This window comes from Lipotes vexillifer, unplaced genomic scaffold (genome assembly GCF_000442215.2).
Source record: "Lipotes vexillifer unplaced genomic scaffold, Lipotes_vexillifer_v1.1 scaffold1264, whole genome shotgun sequence".
Classification (NCBI taxonomy): Eukaryota; Metazoa; Chordata; class Mammalia; order Artiodactyla; family Lipotidae; genus Lipotes; species Lipotes vexillifer.
In genome coordinates, this window is record NW_006785778.1 from 875602 (window position 1) to 891988 (window position 16387).

The window sequence follows — 16387 nt, forward strand, 5'->3', positions numbered from 1 at the left end:
CGAGGAAGTGAGCATTTTGAAGAAAAGACTTTAGACTTCACATAAGCACCCCCTTCCCCCTTCCCACCCCCCCAAAACAGCTGGAATTTTTAACTTGAATACCAGCCAAGGTGTCTCAACTTTGGCTCTTTGGACAGGCAAAGAGCTGATTACAATAATGTTTATAGTGCTTAGCATTAAAAGTTTCTTTTCAAAATAAATTAAAAATACAATAAAATTGAAAAAAAAATTTTAGAGATGAAAACAGATGAGATGACCTCCTGAGTTGTTCACAATTAGACCTAAGTCAAGGAGCGACAAAGAGGAAATATGAGAGAAAAGAAAATAGAAACAGGATGAGCTAGAAGAGTACTTTTGGAAACATTCTTCTTAAACTCCTGTGGGATCCACAGACATTCCACAGAGGCACTTCTGAGACCCAGAAAAGAGGAGACCAGCGGCATTCCCATCTCTATTTCAATCATAGTGGTACTGCTTCTATCTGTTTTACATATTGGGCAACCGAAACAGACTTCATTAGAAGGAAAGGTCTGCTGTTTAAAAAACAAAACATATGAGCAAACAAAAAAAAACCTGCAAAAGGAAATGAGCCACTGAAAGTTCTTGAACAGGGAATGATATGATCAAATTGTGCTTTAGGAGTCTGGCAACCAAGTAAAATATGGATTAGAAGAGGGTCAGCCTTGGAGCAGGGATACCAATTAAAAGTCTATAACAAATATCCAGGTAAACAGAATTTAAAACATGATCTAATAACATACCTGTGAGAATGGAAAGGAGAAGGAGTATATGAACAGTTTTGAAAGAAGAATGAACTTTAAGTTTGACATCTGGGCATTCAGCACAATCTAAGTCACATACAGATGTGGTACTTCTATGGTCTGAATGTTTATGTCCCCCCAAAATTTATATGTTTAAATCCTAAAGCCCATTGTGATGGTATTAAACAGGGGGCCTTAGCTTATGAGGGCAGAGCCCTCATGAATGAGATTAATGTCCTTATAAAAGAAGCACAAGAGGGCTTCCCCGGTGGTGCAGTGGTAGAGAGTCGGCCTGCCGATGCAGGGGACACGGGTTCGTGCCCCGGTCCGGGAAGATCCCACATGCCGCGGAGCGGCTGGGCCCGTGAGCCATGGCCGCTGAGCCTGCGCGTCCGGAGCCTGTGCTCCACAGCGGGAGAGGCCTCAACAGTGAGAGGCCCGCGTACCGCAAAAAAGAAAAAAAAAAAAAGAAGCACAAGAGAACACTCTTGCCCCTTTACCTGTAAGGATATAACAAGAAATCTGAGCCCCAGAAGAGGGCCCTCACCTGACCAGGCTGGCACCCTAATCTCAGAATTGCAGCCTCCAGAACTGTAAGAAATAAATTTATGTTGTTTATAAGCCACCCAGTACGTAGTATTTTTGTTATAGCAGCCCAGACAAAGACAGATACTATATGGAATGTATCTGGCAAGAAGTTTAAAGACATCAAAACTGATGGATTTCAGGGATGATGACTGGGACCATTAAAATCCCATACAGAAATCCGAGATTTTGAAGATGCTGAGTATAAGTGGCCATTGGAACAGATACAGATGATCAGCAGACAGAAATGCAAAACTGAGTCTCAAACACCAGGGATGAGAATATGGATTTGGAAGTCATCTTCATAAAAAAAAGGTAGCTAAAGTAATATAGATTGAGACCCCAGTGAGAGAGAAGATCAGGATCAGAGGGCTGAAAATAAAGACCCAGAACAAGCCTACATTTAGAGGACAGAGAAACAAGAACCCAGAGGGTCCTCCCCAAGTTTATGATCAGGTGTTCATTTGTCATTCATTTGCCAACATTATTTGATGGGCTCAGGAGCATTTATTTTCTGGTTTTAAGAAATGTGATTATCCTTATATAAGGTCTGAAGTGTGCATTTATCAGTCTAATCAAGCTTTTAGGTCCCCTAAGATACTAAATCTTCAAAATCATGTAATACTATTTAACAATAACTAATTGTTTCAGTCCAAAAATACGGTGGGCTGAAACAGAATCTTCAGTAATGATGTAGCTATGGATGATGTACTTATCCCTCGAAAAGAGTGTCAAAAACCAACACTCCCCCGGGCAAGGGAATAGCCAAGTTTGTTGCAGTTTCCAATGAATGACATCAGACCCGTGTAAGTCTCAATCCAAATGGGTTCAGTTAACACCATCAATCCCTTTCCTCTTCCAGATCCAGTGGAATTCCTGTGGGCATTCTGGATAGCTGGAACAAGCTTAGACATGAACCCGGACGACTGAAGAGGAAAAGAAGGCACAGAGTTAGTGAATGCAGGGTAGGTCCAGAGACACCCCCTACAGTGCTCACAATGGTTGACCACTCTCCTGGAGCTGCAGTTATTCTTACTTCCTTTTTTTTTTTTTTTTTTTGCAATATGCGGACCTCTCACTGTTGCGGCCTCTCCCGTTGTGGAGCACAGGCTCGGGACGCGCAGGCTCAGTGGCCATGGCTCACGGGCCCAGTTGCTCTGCGGCATGTGGGATCTTCCCGGACCGGGGCAGGAACCCGTGTCCCCTGCATCGGCAGGCAGACTCTCAACCACTGCGCCACCAGGGAAGCCCTATTCTTACTTCTTAAACAGAAATCCTATCTCAGAATTGTTAACATTGCTTCTGTTAGTCTTTTAATAAATTAATCTGTTAATAAATTATGTACATAATAAAATTAGCTGCCACATCTTGTTTATTTTTCATTATTCATAACTTGTATAACATTAAGAAGTCAGTTTAATAAATATTTGCTGATAGTCTATTATGGATCAGACACCAGTCGGGTACTGCTGAAGATTCAAAGACAAAGGAGATATAGTCTCTGCCCTCACAGAAGTGACACTATAATAACATAAAAAATGAACTTGTGATGATTGTACAAAGTCCATGAAAATAAACAGCAAAAAGAGGCACATGATGCTAAAGAAACACAAACAAGGGAGAAATCATGTGTGGCTAGAGGATTAGGAATGACTTCAAAAGGAAACTCTTGAGACAGTCCTTTAAGGGTTAATAGGGTTTCAATGGGTGAAATGAGGTTAGAGAGGGCCTATCTGTCAGCGGCTGTTCTTTCCAAGCCAGCATCCTTTCCTCCATTTGAGACTCTTCTTCCAATAAGAGTACCTCGATTTTCCTTTGGAGAACCACATTCTTCCATTTAGTCCAAATAGCTTAAGCAGAGCTGACTTTAGCACATGACTCAGTTCTAACCAATCAGAGGAATCCATTCCTCTGGTCGAGGAGATTGATTCAAGTATGGGCACATGACCAATGTGGCTGTGAAACTGATAGCATCCAAACCCAGAAGTATTCATGGTCATTTTGGCCACACAGTGAGAACCTGACTGAGACTGAAACCAACAAAAGTGAAAGAACTAAGACATGGAGAGAGAGTAATTCTTCACGAAGCCATTTGGGTTACTGGATCAGCCTATCCTGAACTTTAAGTTAAATGAGTGAAAAAAAAACTCCTTCTTTTGGTCAAATCAAGTTGAATTGGGTTAAGAGGAGGGTAATTCAGGGAGCACTGCAAACAGAGATATAAAGAAGGAAATGAATTAGGAAAGCTCATATCTTTGTATTTCCAATAAGCTCTTTTATATCCATTATTTCATTCCAGTATAAGCCTATCAGGTAAGTAAAAGAAGGTATCATTCCCGTGTTGGAAATCAAGACTAATAGAAGGTAAATGATTTGGCCAGAATTACTCCACTTTCTGCACCATGGTAAAAAGGAACATGAGGAATAAGGGCCTACTCACAGTAAGATCCAAATATGTTTCCTAGGCAACTGGCTTACAAGTCTAAATTAAAACTTTTAGAGTATATTCCAATATCAATCTAAATTATTAAGCATGTTCAATAAAGACACCATTGTTTTTCCTTTTCTCCATGAGGAGGCCAATCTTGGCTTTGAGGGACTAATACAGAATGACGATTCAATGAAGAATGAGAAGCCTGTAGTCTTTCCCCATAATCCCATTTTCAATATAGGTTTTCTCCTGGATTCTTAATTTTATACCAAATTGCCCTTGGGCAACCACTTCTCCATTGTAGGCTTAGTTTCCCTGTTGGTAAGAAAAAGAATCTAAAATTTAGAATATGTCCATCACTACTATTTGACCTAACCTATAAGGAAAAAAAAGAAAGAAAGAAAAGCCATGCAAATAAAACTGCTGATTTACTTGCTCTGTGATATTGTTAATTCTCTTCCGCTTTTCGAGCCTCAGTTTGCTCTTTTGAAAAGATGCATTTAAATCTATGGTTTGGGGATAATATCAGAAGTTAAAAAAATAGTGACTTTATGATAAACAACATAGAGTTTGCTAGAGTGCCTCAATATCTGTGGGTTTTCAAAATAAACTAAGGTACTTGTCCCTCTACTTTAGTTCAAGTAATATTTACCGAATTAGATAATGCCAAACCTTAATTTAAAAAACAGACTCACTTCTAAATATCACTGATTAAAGAATCCAACAGACAGGTAGGATTTTGCTTGTTTTCCATGAGCCTACAGTGAAAGACAGAAGTTACCTCTTATTACTAGTTCCCAGTCCTAGCATCCTCTTTAAGACCTTAGAATGGATCTAAACATTAGTATCATTGAATGAAACAAACTATAGTCATGTAGCCTGGGGATCCTGGAAAGGAGGACATCGTCCCTTACAGCAAACTCCACCAGTTCTTTAGTTGATTGGATAAGAAAGCCAGAAAGTGGACTTCCCTAGTGGTGCAGTGGTTAAGAATACACCTGCCAATGCAGGGGACACGGGTTCGAGCCCTGGTCTGGGAAGATCCCACATGCCGCGGAGCAACTAAGCCCGTGTGCCACAGCTACTGAGCCTGCACTCTAGAGCCTGCGAGCTACAACTACTGAGCCTGCATGCCACAACTACTGAAGCCTGCTTGCCTAAAGCCTGTGCTCCACAACAAGGTAAGCCACCACAATGAGAAGCCCACGCACCGCAATGTAGGGTGGCCCCTGCTCGCTGCAACTAGAGAAAGCCCGCGTGCAGCAACAAAAGACCCAACACAGCCATAAATAAATAAATAAAATTTATCAAAAACAAGAAAAGAAAATACATCATCAGTATCTTAAAAAAAAAAAAAAAAGTCAGAAAGAAGTGTTCTTTCTTCAGTTTCCAGGAGAGAAAAGCAAAATCGGAAGAATAATAACATGGAATAATCAAGGTCAGAAGTGATCTTAGGTTTATAGATTCCAGCCACTCATCTATTGTTTAATTTGTCTACGCTCATCCTCTCCAAGAAGCCACACCCCTCTACATCGACATATCCAGTAATATGGAACTCACTGCAATCAAATCATGTCCATTCCATCACTGCGTATAGTGGGAAAAAAGTATGTTCCCTTGCCCTATCTGTTACTGATGATTAGACTTTGGAAAAATCATTTAATCTCCCTGAGCCTTAGTTTACACATCTGAAAATAGGAAAATAATAATAATAATAATGATAATGATGGTAAATACCAACCTCATTAGATCCAAGTGCATTGCTCAAAAATAATTTTAAAGCTTACTATTTATAGATATAAATATTATCACTTACAAGCAAGAACGATTTTAGCTTCCTTAGTCCTATTCCCTTCAGTTTCAGACTTTGAATGCCATTTCTTTAATATACATGATAGACTCCAGAAAGCAGTTTTGTAAAAACCTGTGATATGCACTATTTTAAAATAATAAAAGTTCCCTAGATGCCGAAGGCTATATTAAATTCCACTCAGAAACCATGACTTCAAAAAACATGGGTTGAGCATCAAAGTACCTCTTCCAAGATATTTATCAATTATAAAGGGAAGAATACTAACTTTACAAAGGAGCAATATAGCATACCCCATCTTAGACAAGTGATCAAGGTTAACATCACTGGTAATAAGACATACAGGCATCATGAGCCTGCAATATGAGGTAGTGAAAGGACACAACATCATTTCTGCAGTATCTGTGCCCCCCCAAAATCGAATTCAATTCAATCTAATCATGAGAAAGAATCAGGCAAACTCACAGTGAGAACATTCTGCAAAATAACTGACCAGCATTCTTCAAAATCACCAAGGTCATGAAAATAAAGGAAAGACTGTGAAACAGAATAAAGAAACAGAATAATTAAATGTAATATGGGATCCTGGATTGGATCCTGGAGCAGACAGAGGACATTAGGAAAAACAAAACAAAAAACTGATGAAATTTAAATAAGGTCTGTAGTTTAGTTAATAGTATTGTACCAATGTTAATTTCCAGGTTTTGATATCTATATTATAGTTATATAAGTTGCTAGAAGCATTTGAATGAAATCCTAATATTTAGGAAAGAATTTATTTTCCTTGTTTTCAAAATGGATAGAGAAAAAATCAGACTCAATAATTTTCAAAACTTGTTCCTTAGAACACTAGATTTCTTCATAGGTTGGGTGACCATATAATTTATCATCCAAACCAGGATTCTTTTGAAAAGAAAGAAAGTGCTATTATTAATAGTTTTCAAACAACAGATACCTGAGGATCTGGGGAGAAGATATGGAAGAAAAGGTAAAAGTTAAGCTTCAGTCCCTATAGTCACATCCATCAGAGCTGCTCAATTTTTATAGGGTTTATGTATTTGGGTTCTGAGTAAGATCTTATTTTTAAAAGTCTTTTCCTTTAAAAAAAATTTTTTTTAAAACCCACTGTATTAAGCTTGCCTAAGAACCTCTAGCTCTGACAGTCTGTTCAATCCACAAAGATCTATAGTGCTCATTTTTCTTAACCAAGAAAAACCAAAAATGAGTTTTGAAAAACTCATTTTTCAAAACCAAGCTCAAATCCTCTCTCTTCAACAATGCCCCGCCAAATACTCAAGGCAAAAATTATTTTTTATTCTGTTGCATTTCATGTATGCTTCTCAAATATTTCATCCAGTTTTCTAAGAATTAAAGTCAGAAGTATGGCTGTCCATCTATACAACTAATCCAAGATTTCTCTACCTTGGAACTATTGCTGTTTTGGACCAAATAATTCTTTGCTGCAGGGGAGTATGTCCTCTGTATTTTAGGAAGTTAAGCAGCATCCCTAGCTTTACCCACCAGATACCAGTGGCACCACAACCCCGGGTATGGCAACCAATAGTGTTGCCCAGATATTGCCAATGTGCCCCAGGGGTAAAATCGTCTCCTGTTGAGAACCACTGAACTAAAGGAAGTATATAGCATGATGTAACATGAGTATTAAGATAAAACAGATCTGCTCTTACATTGCAGATATGGCCCTCACTAGCTGTGTGACCTTGGGCAAGTTAGCTAATCTCCCTGAATTTTATAGTTTCTTTTCTATAAAATAAGGCTATTAATACCATCAAATTCATAGGTTGGTTACATAGATTAAACTAACTTTAATAAACAAAGGGTTTGTAATAAGCTCTATGTGTGTGTGCCCACATGTTAATGCCTTTCAGGAAGGGTTGGGGAAGGTGAATAAGGTGAGGCTGGAATTTGGAGTCATATTGCCAAAGCATTAAAGGAAGCCTATTGCCAATAATGAATATTGTCAATAAATCATTAACTACATCATCACTGTCATCACCGAACTATGATTTCCTAAAGTCCAAAGTGCAATTCATCAATTCACCTCAACATTTCCATGGTCAACACTCTGGATTGTCAGGATGCCTTTTCACAGATCAATATGTATCAGTTTGGGTTACTGGATGCCTCCCCAGAGTCCTCATCATAAGCTTTATTTCATGAGAATTCTCTGTGGCCTCAGAATCAAAGTGCTGGAAAGAAAAAGTTGACACTGTTTCATACTCAGTGAACTTGGCATTTCATTCGAGTCAGATGCACTTCATTTCTAGTCATTTCTGTGAGCGCTTTAAAAAGAGGAGGGGCTGTGAAGACAGAGGGACAAGCTGTGCATTGAAGGAGGCAGACAAAAGGCCAAGTCCCCAAGCTGGCTCTCGAGCATTTCAAGCACCTGAACTCAATCTGTGTGACAGGAACGCGGTGTCATTTGATATGAATGCCACCAGCCACATACTTTTCTCTAAAAGCTTTTATACACCCACCCCTGGCTCTCTCTTTTATTCCAGTCTCAAAAACAGAGGGTCAAGTTTTAACAACTCCGGTTACATAGGGTCTGTGTGCTGGTTAGGGTAAAGTATAGCTGTGCGTGTGTGTGTGTGTGTGTGTGTGTGTGTGTGTGTGTGTGTGTGTGTGAGAGAGAGAGAGTGTGTAATGTTCTTCTTGACTTTACAGCGATTATTTACTAGCTGAGTGACTGGGCCCCTGGTTTGCTTCAGATGCTGTCTGCCAGCAGTTCACTGTCCAGAGTCTCAGTTTTCCTTATTACAACCATCACTTGCTTCCTGTTTACACTGGGTAAAGAGACCAGGTTTCATGCCTGCAGGCCCACATTCTTTAGCTGAGCAGGTTTTCCAAGCCTTCAGGCTACAGGTTTCAGCCACCCCATGCAGCAAGTGAAGCATGATGGAGTAAAACGTCCATCCAATACCCAGCAATGGAAACCCCTTAGGAAGCCACATAGCTGAACAGAGGATAAACAGATGTTTATATCATCCTTGCACGTATTACTTGGAATTATCTTTATAGAGACACCATGACTGTGGGTATGTTTAGGCATATAGACAGAAAAAGGAAGATGCGGCAAAAGCTTTTTTTCCTACAAAAGGGTTGTTTCTACAAATCCTAATTTCCATCCTCATCCTATTCCATTTTCTTAACCCTCCCCCTGCACACGTGCACGTGCGCATACACACACACACTTTAAACTCTAGCTTAAGTGAACGACTCTTTGTCCAAGAACATTTTATATAACTCTGTAATTTGCAGCTTCTAATCATGTTTCTTTTATTTAAAATGTCTTTCCCCACCTGCTTTGATGCTTAAATCACTCTTACCTTGAGTTTCACATCAAATGTTATCACATTTGTTAACTTTTGGACTTAACTGTTCTCTCTGCTGGGCTCTGATAAAAACTCTGAATCTCTCTATCAACAGTATTTGCACATTAAATTATAATTTGTTAATTACCTTTTTTGCCTTCTTCCTCAACACTATAAATGTCTGGGGGCAAAATCTGTTTTATTCTTCTTGCTATCCCAACAATTATCTACAGCATTGCTCAGCATATAGTATTCAATGCCAGGTAGGTATTCAGTAAATATTTGTTAGGGAATTCCCTGGCAGTCCAGTGGTTAGGACTCAGCGCTTTCACTGCCAGGGCACGGGTTCAGTCCCTGGTCAGGGAACTAAGATCCCAAAAGCCGCGTGGCCAAAAAAAATTAAAATAAAAAAAATATAAATAATTAAATAAATATTTGTTAAATTAATGTGGCAGGAAACCAAGGGGTTAAGAATATAAAGTTACAGTTGATTGATAAAACATTGGTTCACTTTCATAATTCCCTTGAAAATAAGGAGAAAGATGCCAGGCAAAAGTAGAAAGGGTTGGTCTGTAAATCACTTTGATTAAGCTGTAGAGCATCCATGATCCATTCACTATTATTCTACAGCTCTGGGCTCAATCACTAGTTCCTCTCAGCAAGACTCCACACAGTCTAAGAATCCAGCAAGACAACGTGAAACCAAGGGCAGTCATCAATTAGATCCCTTGCACTAAAACTTGCTTAATAAATACTATTCTGTAACCTGCCTTCATTGACTAAGCTCTCTTTAATTGTTCCTGCAAATTGCATGTCCTCCAAGCTTCATGTAGGTTAGAGAATATATCACAAGATTCCTTTAAATGCCCCCTATAGATAACGCCTCTAACTTATGGGTGGCCAGAGAAATGGTGGCTTGAGTTGTTTTTCAGGAACATGGAGCTAGTCTTGTCCAGTTCAAATTGGTCGAGACCACCGACCGTTCCACTGTGTAAGTGTCCAGAGGAAGACCTTTTGATGTCAGAAGGCCAAAAACTCCACCCTCAGATTATACCAACACCAACATTTTCTGAATAAGCACCCTAAGAAGAAGAATGTAAATCCAATACGCCTGCACAGAACACAGATTACCTCAGTGTTTTCTTGCCTCCAATCACCTTTCCCCATGTCTCAGACCACCCTGTTTCTTTATCCTATAAATATCCCAAGCCCCTTGTCTTTGGGGAGGCTGACTTGAGATCTGTTCATCCATCTCCTTGCTTGGCTGCCTTGTGAATAAACCCTTTCTCTGCTTGAAAACCTCGGCACCTAAGCGTTTGGCTTGCTGCCCATTGGGCAAACAAAACTGATTCTGTTACAAATGGTTAAAAGAGGAAAGATAATGCTAAAAGTTGCAAATATAAAGTGGATGAAACAATTAATAATTAACCTTGATTGTAAAGTATCATATCATATTATATCATAGCAATGACTATGAACACACACACACACACACACACACACACAGAGTTCTTTCTGGTTTTTAACTATTTCCCTGAGCATTTGCAAATTGTTTGCGTGTGGAAATACAGTTATTATTATAATACCTCAGTCAGTTCACTTAGTCACTCTAAGTACCTTCACTTTTAAAGTGGAGATAGCATCCTGCCCTCAAAGGCTTTTTGTTACTTGAATTACATGAACACATGCAAATTGTAATCAATAAACATAAAGTGTAATTACATAACTGATGAGATCATTTTATGTCTTGTAATATAATATCAATACCAAAAATGTTATTTCCTATTTTCACAACTGTTTTATATGAGTAATGCAAAGTATGTGCCTGCACAAGTTGAAATAAGTTTGTAAGGCTTAGAGATAAGCAAGAATGTCTGGAAAGAAGCCATTTGACCATCACACTTACCGGAAGTAGAAGTGATATAGAGTTAGTGAGATGGGTAAAAGAAGTAATGTATTTTGACCTAGTATTTCATAAATTTGACAGTGATTTTTTTATATCAGTGCTGAAGGGCTTAGAGATAGTATAAATTTGAATTTGAATGCAATTTTTTCCATTAATTCCTCTTCCTCAGGTACTTTTCTGACCAATCAACCCCATCACTCAGCTTCCACCCAGTGTTGTGTGGTCTGAAACCTATATAAACAGCTCAACTTTCTCTCCTGAGCTCCGGACAGACCTAAATTTCTAACTGCCTGGCAACCAACTCAACCCCACATTCCATGGACCTTTCAAACTCAGCATGTCTTCAACTGAACCTTTAAACCTACTTTTTTTCAGTTTTCCCCATTCAAATTAATGGACTCATCACCTACCCAAACCAGACCATGTCATCTTTGATTTCTTCCTCTCCTTCACCTACCATATCATGCCAGTTACCGACTTCCACTGATACCCTGAACATCTCAAAATCTCTTCATCTTCTCTCCATTCCTAGCACTCCTAACTTAGTTTAGGTCCTTACTATCATCTGAGTCAATACAATTATGGTGGGAAATATACAAGATTAAACTCCAGCTAAAGTGTCTGTGTCTAAGATACCCCATGTACCTTCAACTACCTCCAGTTCTCTTCATCGGATCCAAACTCTGTTTCAGTTCTTTAGCGCTTATTTAAAAATCTTTGCTTTTTTATCTGCGTCCTTTATTAAGCAATGCCTTCCACAAAGGCAACAATCTTGTCTCATTTATGTTTGTATTCTTAACAACAATCAGAATAGCTGCACATTTTGGGTACCAGAAAACATTTGTTAAATACAGAGAGTCCAGGTTCTGTAGAAGAAAAGACTCTGAGTAAAAACAAAAAAATGAATTTTATAAAAGTACTTCTATAAATAAGTTATTCAGTTAGATTGTAAATAATTTAAAATTTTTGACTGTGGATATCTCAGCTGTGTATGATTCCCTCTCCTCTGCCATAATAGGTTTGCTAAATTGAATTAAATTGCTTCAAGTGTTTTATTTAGTTATGCATTTCCGCCGTGTTATTCTACTTTTTCCTATTTCATTCACAGGGGAAATGAAAAAACTAGTTTATATCACCCTTTTAAAATCTTATTATGTCAAAATATTCATACAAAAGATTCTATATCCCCAGAATTACTGTTCTTCTTATTTATACTTTTACATCAATAAAACTGAATATTAATCAAAGCCAATTTTGGAAAATGTCCTGAACACAAATAACTTTGTGACATGAAAACCAACAACAAAAGAGAAACCAAGACACAAAGAACTGGATCAGAGTAGTCATCATCTCATATCCCAGACTGAGATCACTTGTTTTCTTAGGGAGCTGGGACTCGGGGTGGCCTTTAACTGAGAAATGGCTTGGCAAATAAAAGTTCCAGACTGTTTTCAGGAACGAAATAAAGACTTTAAAACAATAATTTAATGGGAAAAGCCTTAAAGAAAATACACTTAACAGATTCAAAAAGTAGTTTGATTGACTGGAAACCAACCAACTAACTAACCAACCACTCATGGTGCTCCTACCCATGCGCACATGTGCACACATACACACACACACACGCACACACACACACACACACACACACACCTGTTGTTCTTTCTTCCATCCAAGGAGAGCTATATGAACATCAAGTTTCCCCTTTAGCCTTGGGTGATAGGAAGTCTTGGGCAAAATTTAATGCTCCAGTCTGCTAATTGTGTTCATGGGCATTTGGGGAACAGTTATTCCATTCCCCCTTTTTTTCCATTCCCCTTTTGATATTTTATTTTTTAGCTTCCTTTTAAATTATTTAATTTTATTTCTCTATGGCAGAAAAACAGTAAAGCACTATTAAGTATTAGAGTACTGCAGTGGCATATCTCTGTAGTTCATACAATTTCTTTTTTAATCCTTTACCCTGAATTTCTTCCAGCAAAGGACACTGAGAGAATAAGTGCTTAAACACACTAGATATGAGAAATAAGAGAAGACTTTGCCCAGGAAGTGATGGACGTAATAACCCAGGCAGTTGGTATTTATTTTTGACTTAAAATAAAAAGAATTATTACTACTTCAAAATATATATTAAATTAATTATTAGAACCAGTTTTCCTTTAAAGGCAGGAAATGGCTTTGGAAACACACATTATTAAGTTCCTTCAGTTGGATTAACAAGTGTTAAAAAAAAAAAGAAACAGATAAATGACTGCACTTTTAATAAGAGAAAAAGAACAGGAGTTTGGGGAAGAACAAGAGCAGGATAGAGAGGAAAGGAGAGGAGATTATGAAGCGATGCATCTGAGCATTATTATTAATAAGGTCTTTTAACAATAAGGAGAACAGATATTCCATTTGAATTTTGGGGCATTATTGTGATGTAAACTCCCACTCTATCTCCCAGAAGTCCTCAGTGAGTCTACTCTCACATAAATGCCTTTGTGTCAGTGTTATGTTGTTCTTTCTGGTTTTCATTTTGGTTTTTTGTTATTGTTGATTTTGGGTGGTTAAGAGTCAGGCTAGGGGCTGATGTTGATGCATGGGTTGAGGTATTGTGAAATAGGAGTATAACAGGGAGACTAGCAAAACGATCCATACAAAGAACTAATTTAGTGCCTGCAAGAGCTTGGTGTCAGAGGCAAACCTGGAGACCAGAAGCCCCTGAGGACATCTGCATAAATCTTGAGAGGACAATTGAACTTTGCTGAGAGCAGAATGGGATTCAAGCCAACTTCACCTACACGTTAGGGGGAATGGAGGCCCCATCTAGCCTCTAACCACATACATTTTGCCTCAGATCCTTTTTCATAAAATAGGGAACTTACCAATTAAAAATATTTGTTTATACAGATACATATTCACTTGTATGAATAAATGTGTTTAAAATAAGGCAAGAAATGTAATGTATGCCATCCAACCACAGAAGGACTTTAGATGTAGATTGTCGTGTTTTGAATTTATAGCAAATAAAGTTATGCTATTCTGAAGTGAATGACAGCATATAAAGATAAACTTAGAGAGAACAGAGAAGGCAAGAATTTCTAGGCCGTAAGCACACTCCTATGTGTACATCTGGTTTTGTCGAAAGTATACAGGTTGCTCTTTCACTGCATTTACAGCTCCAGCTGTTTTACTTCCTGACTACTCAGAGTCTCCAAGGACTGCTTAAGTCTCCCTAGGGAAGATGAAACAATAGTAGAAGGGGACTTCCCTGCCACTGATGAATTTTAAATTTACTCGGGGAGATGAAATTTAAAGGCATTAAAAATAACTCTTAATTGCTTTACGAGTTACGGAACATTTATATATGCTTTATCCCATTTAACCTTACAATGGCCCAGTGAGGTTGAGAGGAAGGGGAGTTGTTCATTGTGTCCATTTTAGAGATGAGACTACCAAGGCCCAGAGAAAAAAAGTGACTTAAACATGACCACCGAGCCATATCTGACTTCATATTTCACACTATTCCACATTCCTTCTTTGAGTAAAATAATTCGAATTTAATTACACACAGAAAATTTTATGTACCCTGTAAGCAATAAACACAGACAAACAATACTACTGCAATTTTAAAACAATATTACACTACAATTTTTGCTCAGAAATTAGCAAAGAGGAAACAGCAGTGGTATGGTTACTATAAATATTGCTATATATATTTTTTCAAATATAAAACAAGCTCTACTGTTTACTGAAAAAGTCCTATAAACCTATTATAGTTTTTATCTATATAAACGCCAGGTTGTATCTTTTTTTTTTTTTTTTAACAATACATGGTTTAAAAGCACATAGCTTCACCAACAAAGCTAATTGGAGAGTGATGCCCAAGCCATCTCCTACCTTGCAGATTTCGAGAAACTTCTCACTGGTGTATTTCATAGGGTGCTCAGTGGAGGTAGCATAAGGCACCTCAGTGGACCACGGGTTCCAACCGGATAATAGTGACTGCTGCTCTGGACTTCCCCAGTAGATCCTAAGGCCTTCTCCTTGTCTCCTGCAAGAAAGGAGTTTTTCTTTAGATTAGCCATTTTCATTAGATTAAAACAAACAGAAAAGTGTGGGAAGGGAAGGTAATGCCCCAGTCAGCCTTTGTATTGATGCTGAGATAATTGGCTGACCAACTAGTTACATTGTTCCAGGGAATTTAGGAGGTGAGAAGAAAAGAGTGGATTTGGTTTCAAACATGACGAGTTCAAGATGTTGTTGAGAATTCTGTGGGTAAATGTTTGGTTGGAAATGTGACTCTGGTGCTCTGGACAGAGGCCATGGCTGGAAATATGGATACTGAACTCATGCCAATATTCTGGTGGTCAAAGTTAAAAGAGAAAGGAAGAAGGAAGAGTCAAGGTGGTGGGACAGGAACTGAAACATGGAAGACATCATCAACATGCGAGACAGTTTCGAGGAGAAGGAAGATGACTACAACTACAGTATCCACTAAGCAGTAAACTCAAGCAAGAAATGACTAAGAAAAGAACTGGGACTTCCCAAGAACTGGGAAGAACTGGGACCTTCCCAAGAGGGTATGCCTGATCTTTAAGAGGGTTGATGACCAATTCAAAATACCCTGTGACCTCAGCTTCTATGTCTCATGGTTCTCTATTCTCTGCACACATTCCTTCTACCAAAACTGCAGCAACAAACACGTCAGAGCTCATAGGAAGACTATGCCTGGTCACAGTCCTGACCCACATTTTGTAGGAGGCAGTAACCATCTGTTATAGCGCAAGCCTGGTCATCTGGTAAACCCAAGTACAGAGCAAGAGAAAGTCAGCTTGGGAGTGGTGATGGGAGGAAGGTTGTGGCAGGGGAATGTGGCCACACTGGATAACAAATTTGTAATTTCTGCAGCCTCTGCTTTTGCATGTACCCATCAGAATTTATGGTTTATGGTTTTAGACATCTCTGAATGCAAAAGAGGTCCCTGGAGATTAAGCCTAGCTCAGGTGCTTTGTATTCGACAAGCTTTAAAACTAAGTTGCCTGTAATTCTAAGCAGACCCATGGAACATCACAGAGCTCTCATTTCTTCTAGAAATTAAATCCTGGGATCTAGAAGGAAAAACCAGACCTCAAGGGAAAACCAGAGTTCACTTGTGATGCCTTCACAAAGCTGTCACTTCCTGTATTAAAGACAGGATTCCTCTGGGAATGTCACTGTGGTTTCTGAATGTTTATCCGTGTAGAAATGTCGATAAACACAATCTCACACGTATGCATATAACACCCCAACGGGCTGATTCCTCAGCTTTTTCTTTCAAAAGGGAAGTAAGAAAAGAGCCTGGCTCATTCTGCTGCTCAGTTCTCAGATTCTTGATGATTATATTTGAAGGCTGATACCCACCTTTTCTGTACTTAATCCTTTGCCAAGGAGGGGAAAAAAAGAAAGAAAAGAAGAGAGAGGAAAATAAAAACGTCATAAATACCTCTAAAGTTCCCTTTCTAACCCTTCATTTTCTCAGCTGCTATACTGACATTTATCTCCCCCCCCCACCCCCGTACTTTCCTTCATTCTTCC

General features: G+C 38.7%; 1 protein-coding gene across 1 annotated transcript in view; it reads right to left on the reverse strand.

Annotated features, from left to right (window-relative positions):
• Positions 1-1789: 1789 nt before the first annotated feature.
• The window catches only part of TPRG1 (tumor protein p63 regulated 1), a 155119-nt gene continuing 140521 nt past the window's right edge, over positions 1790-16387 (reverse strand). The window contains 2 exon segments of the mRNA XM_007458072.1: positions 1790-2272; positions 14711-14864. Of these exon segments, the coding sequence (XP_007458134.1) occupies positions 2078-2272; positions 14711-14864 (349 nt within the window). The 3' untranslated portion in view covers positions 1790-2077.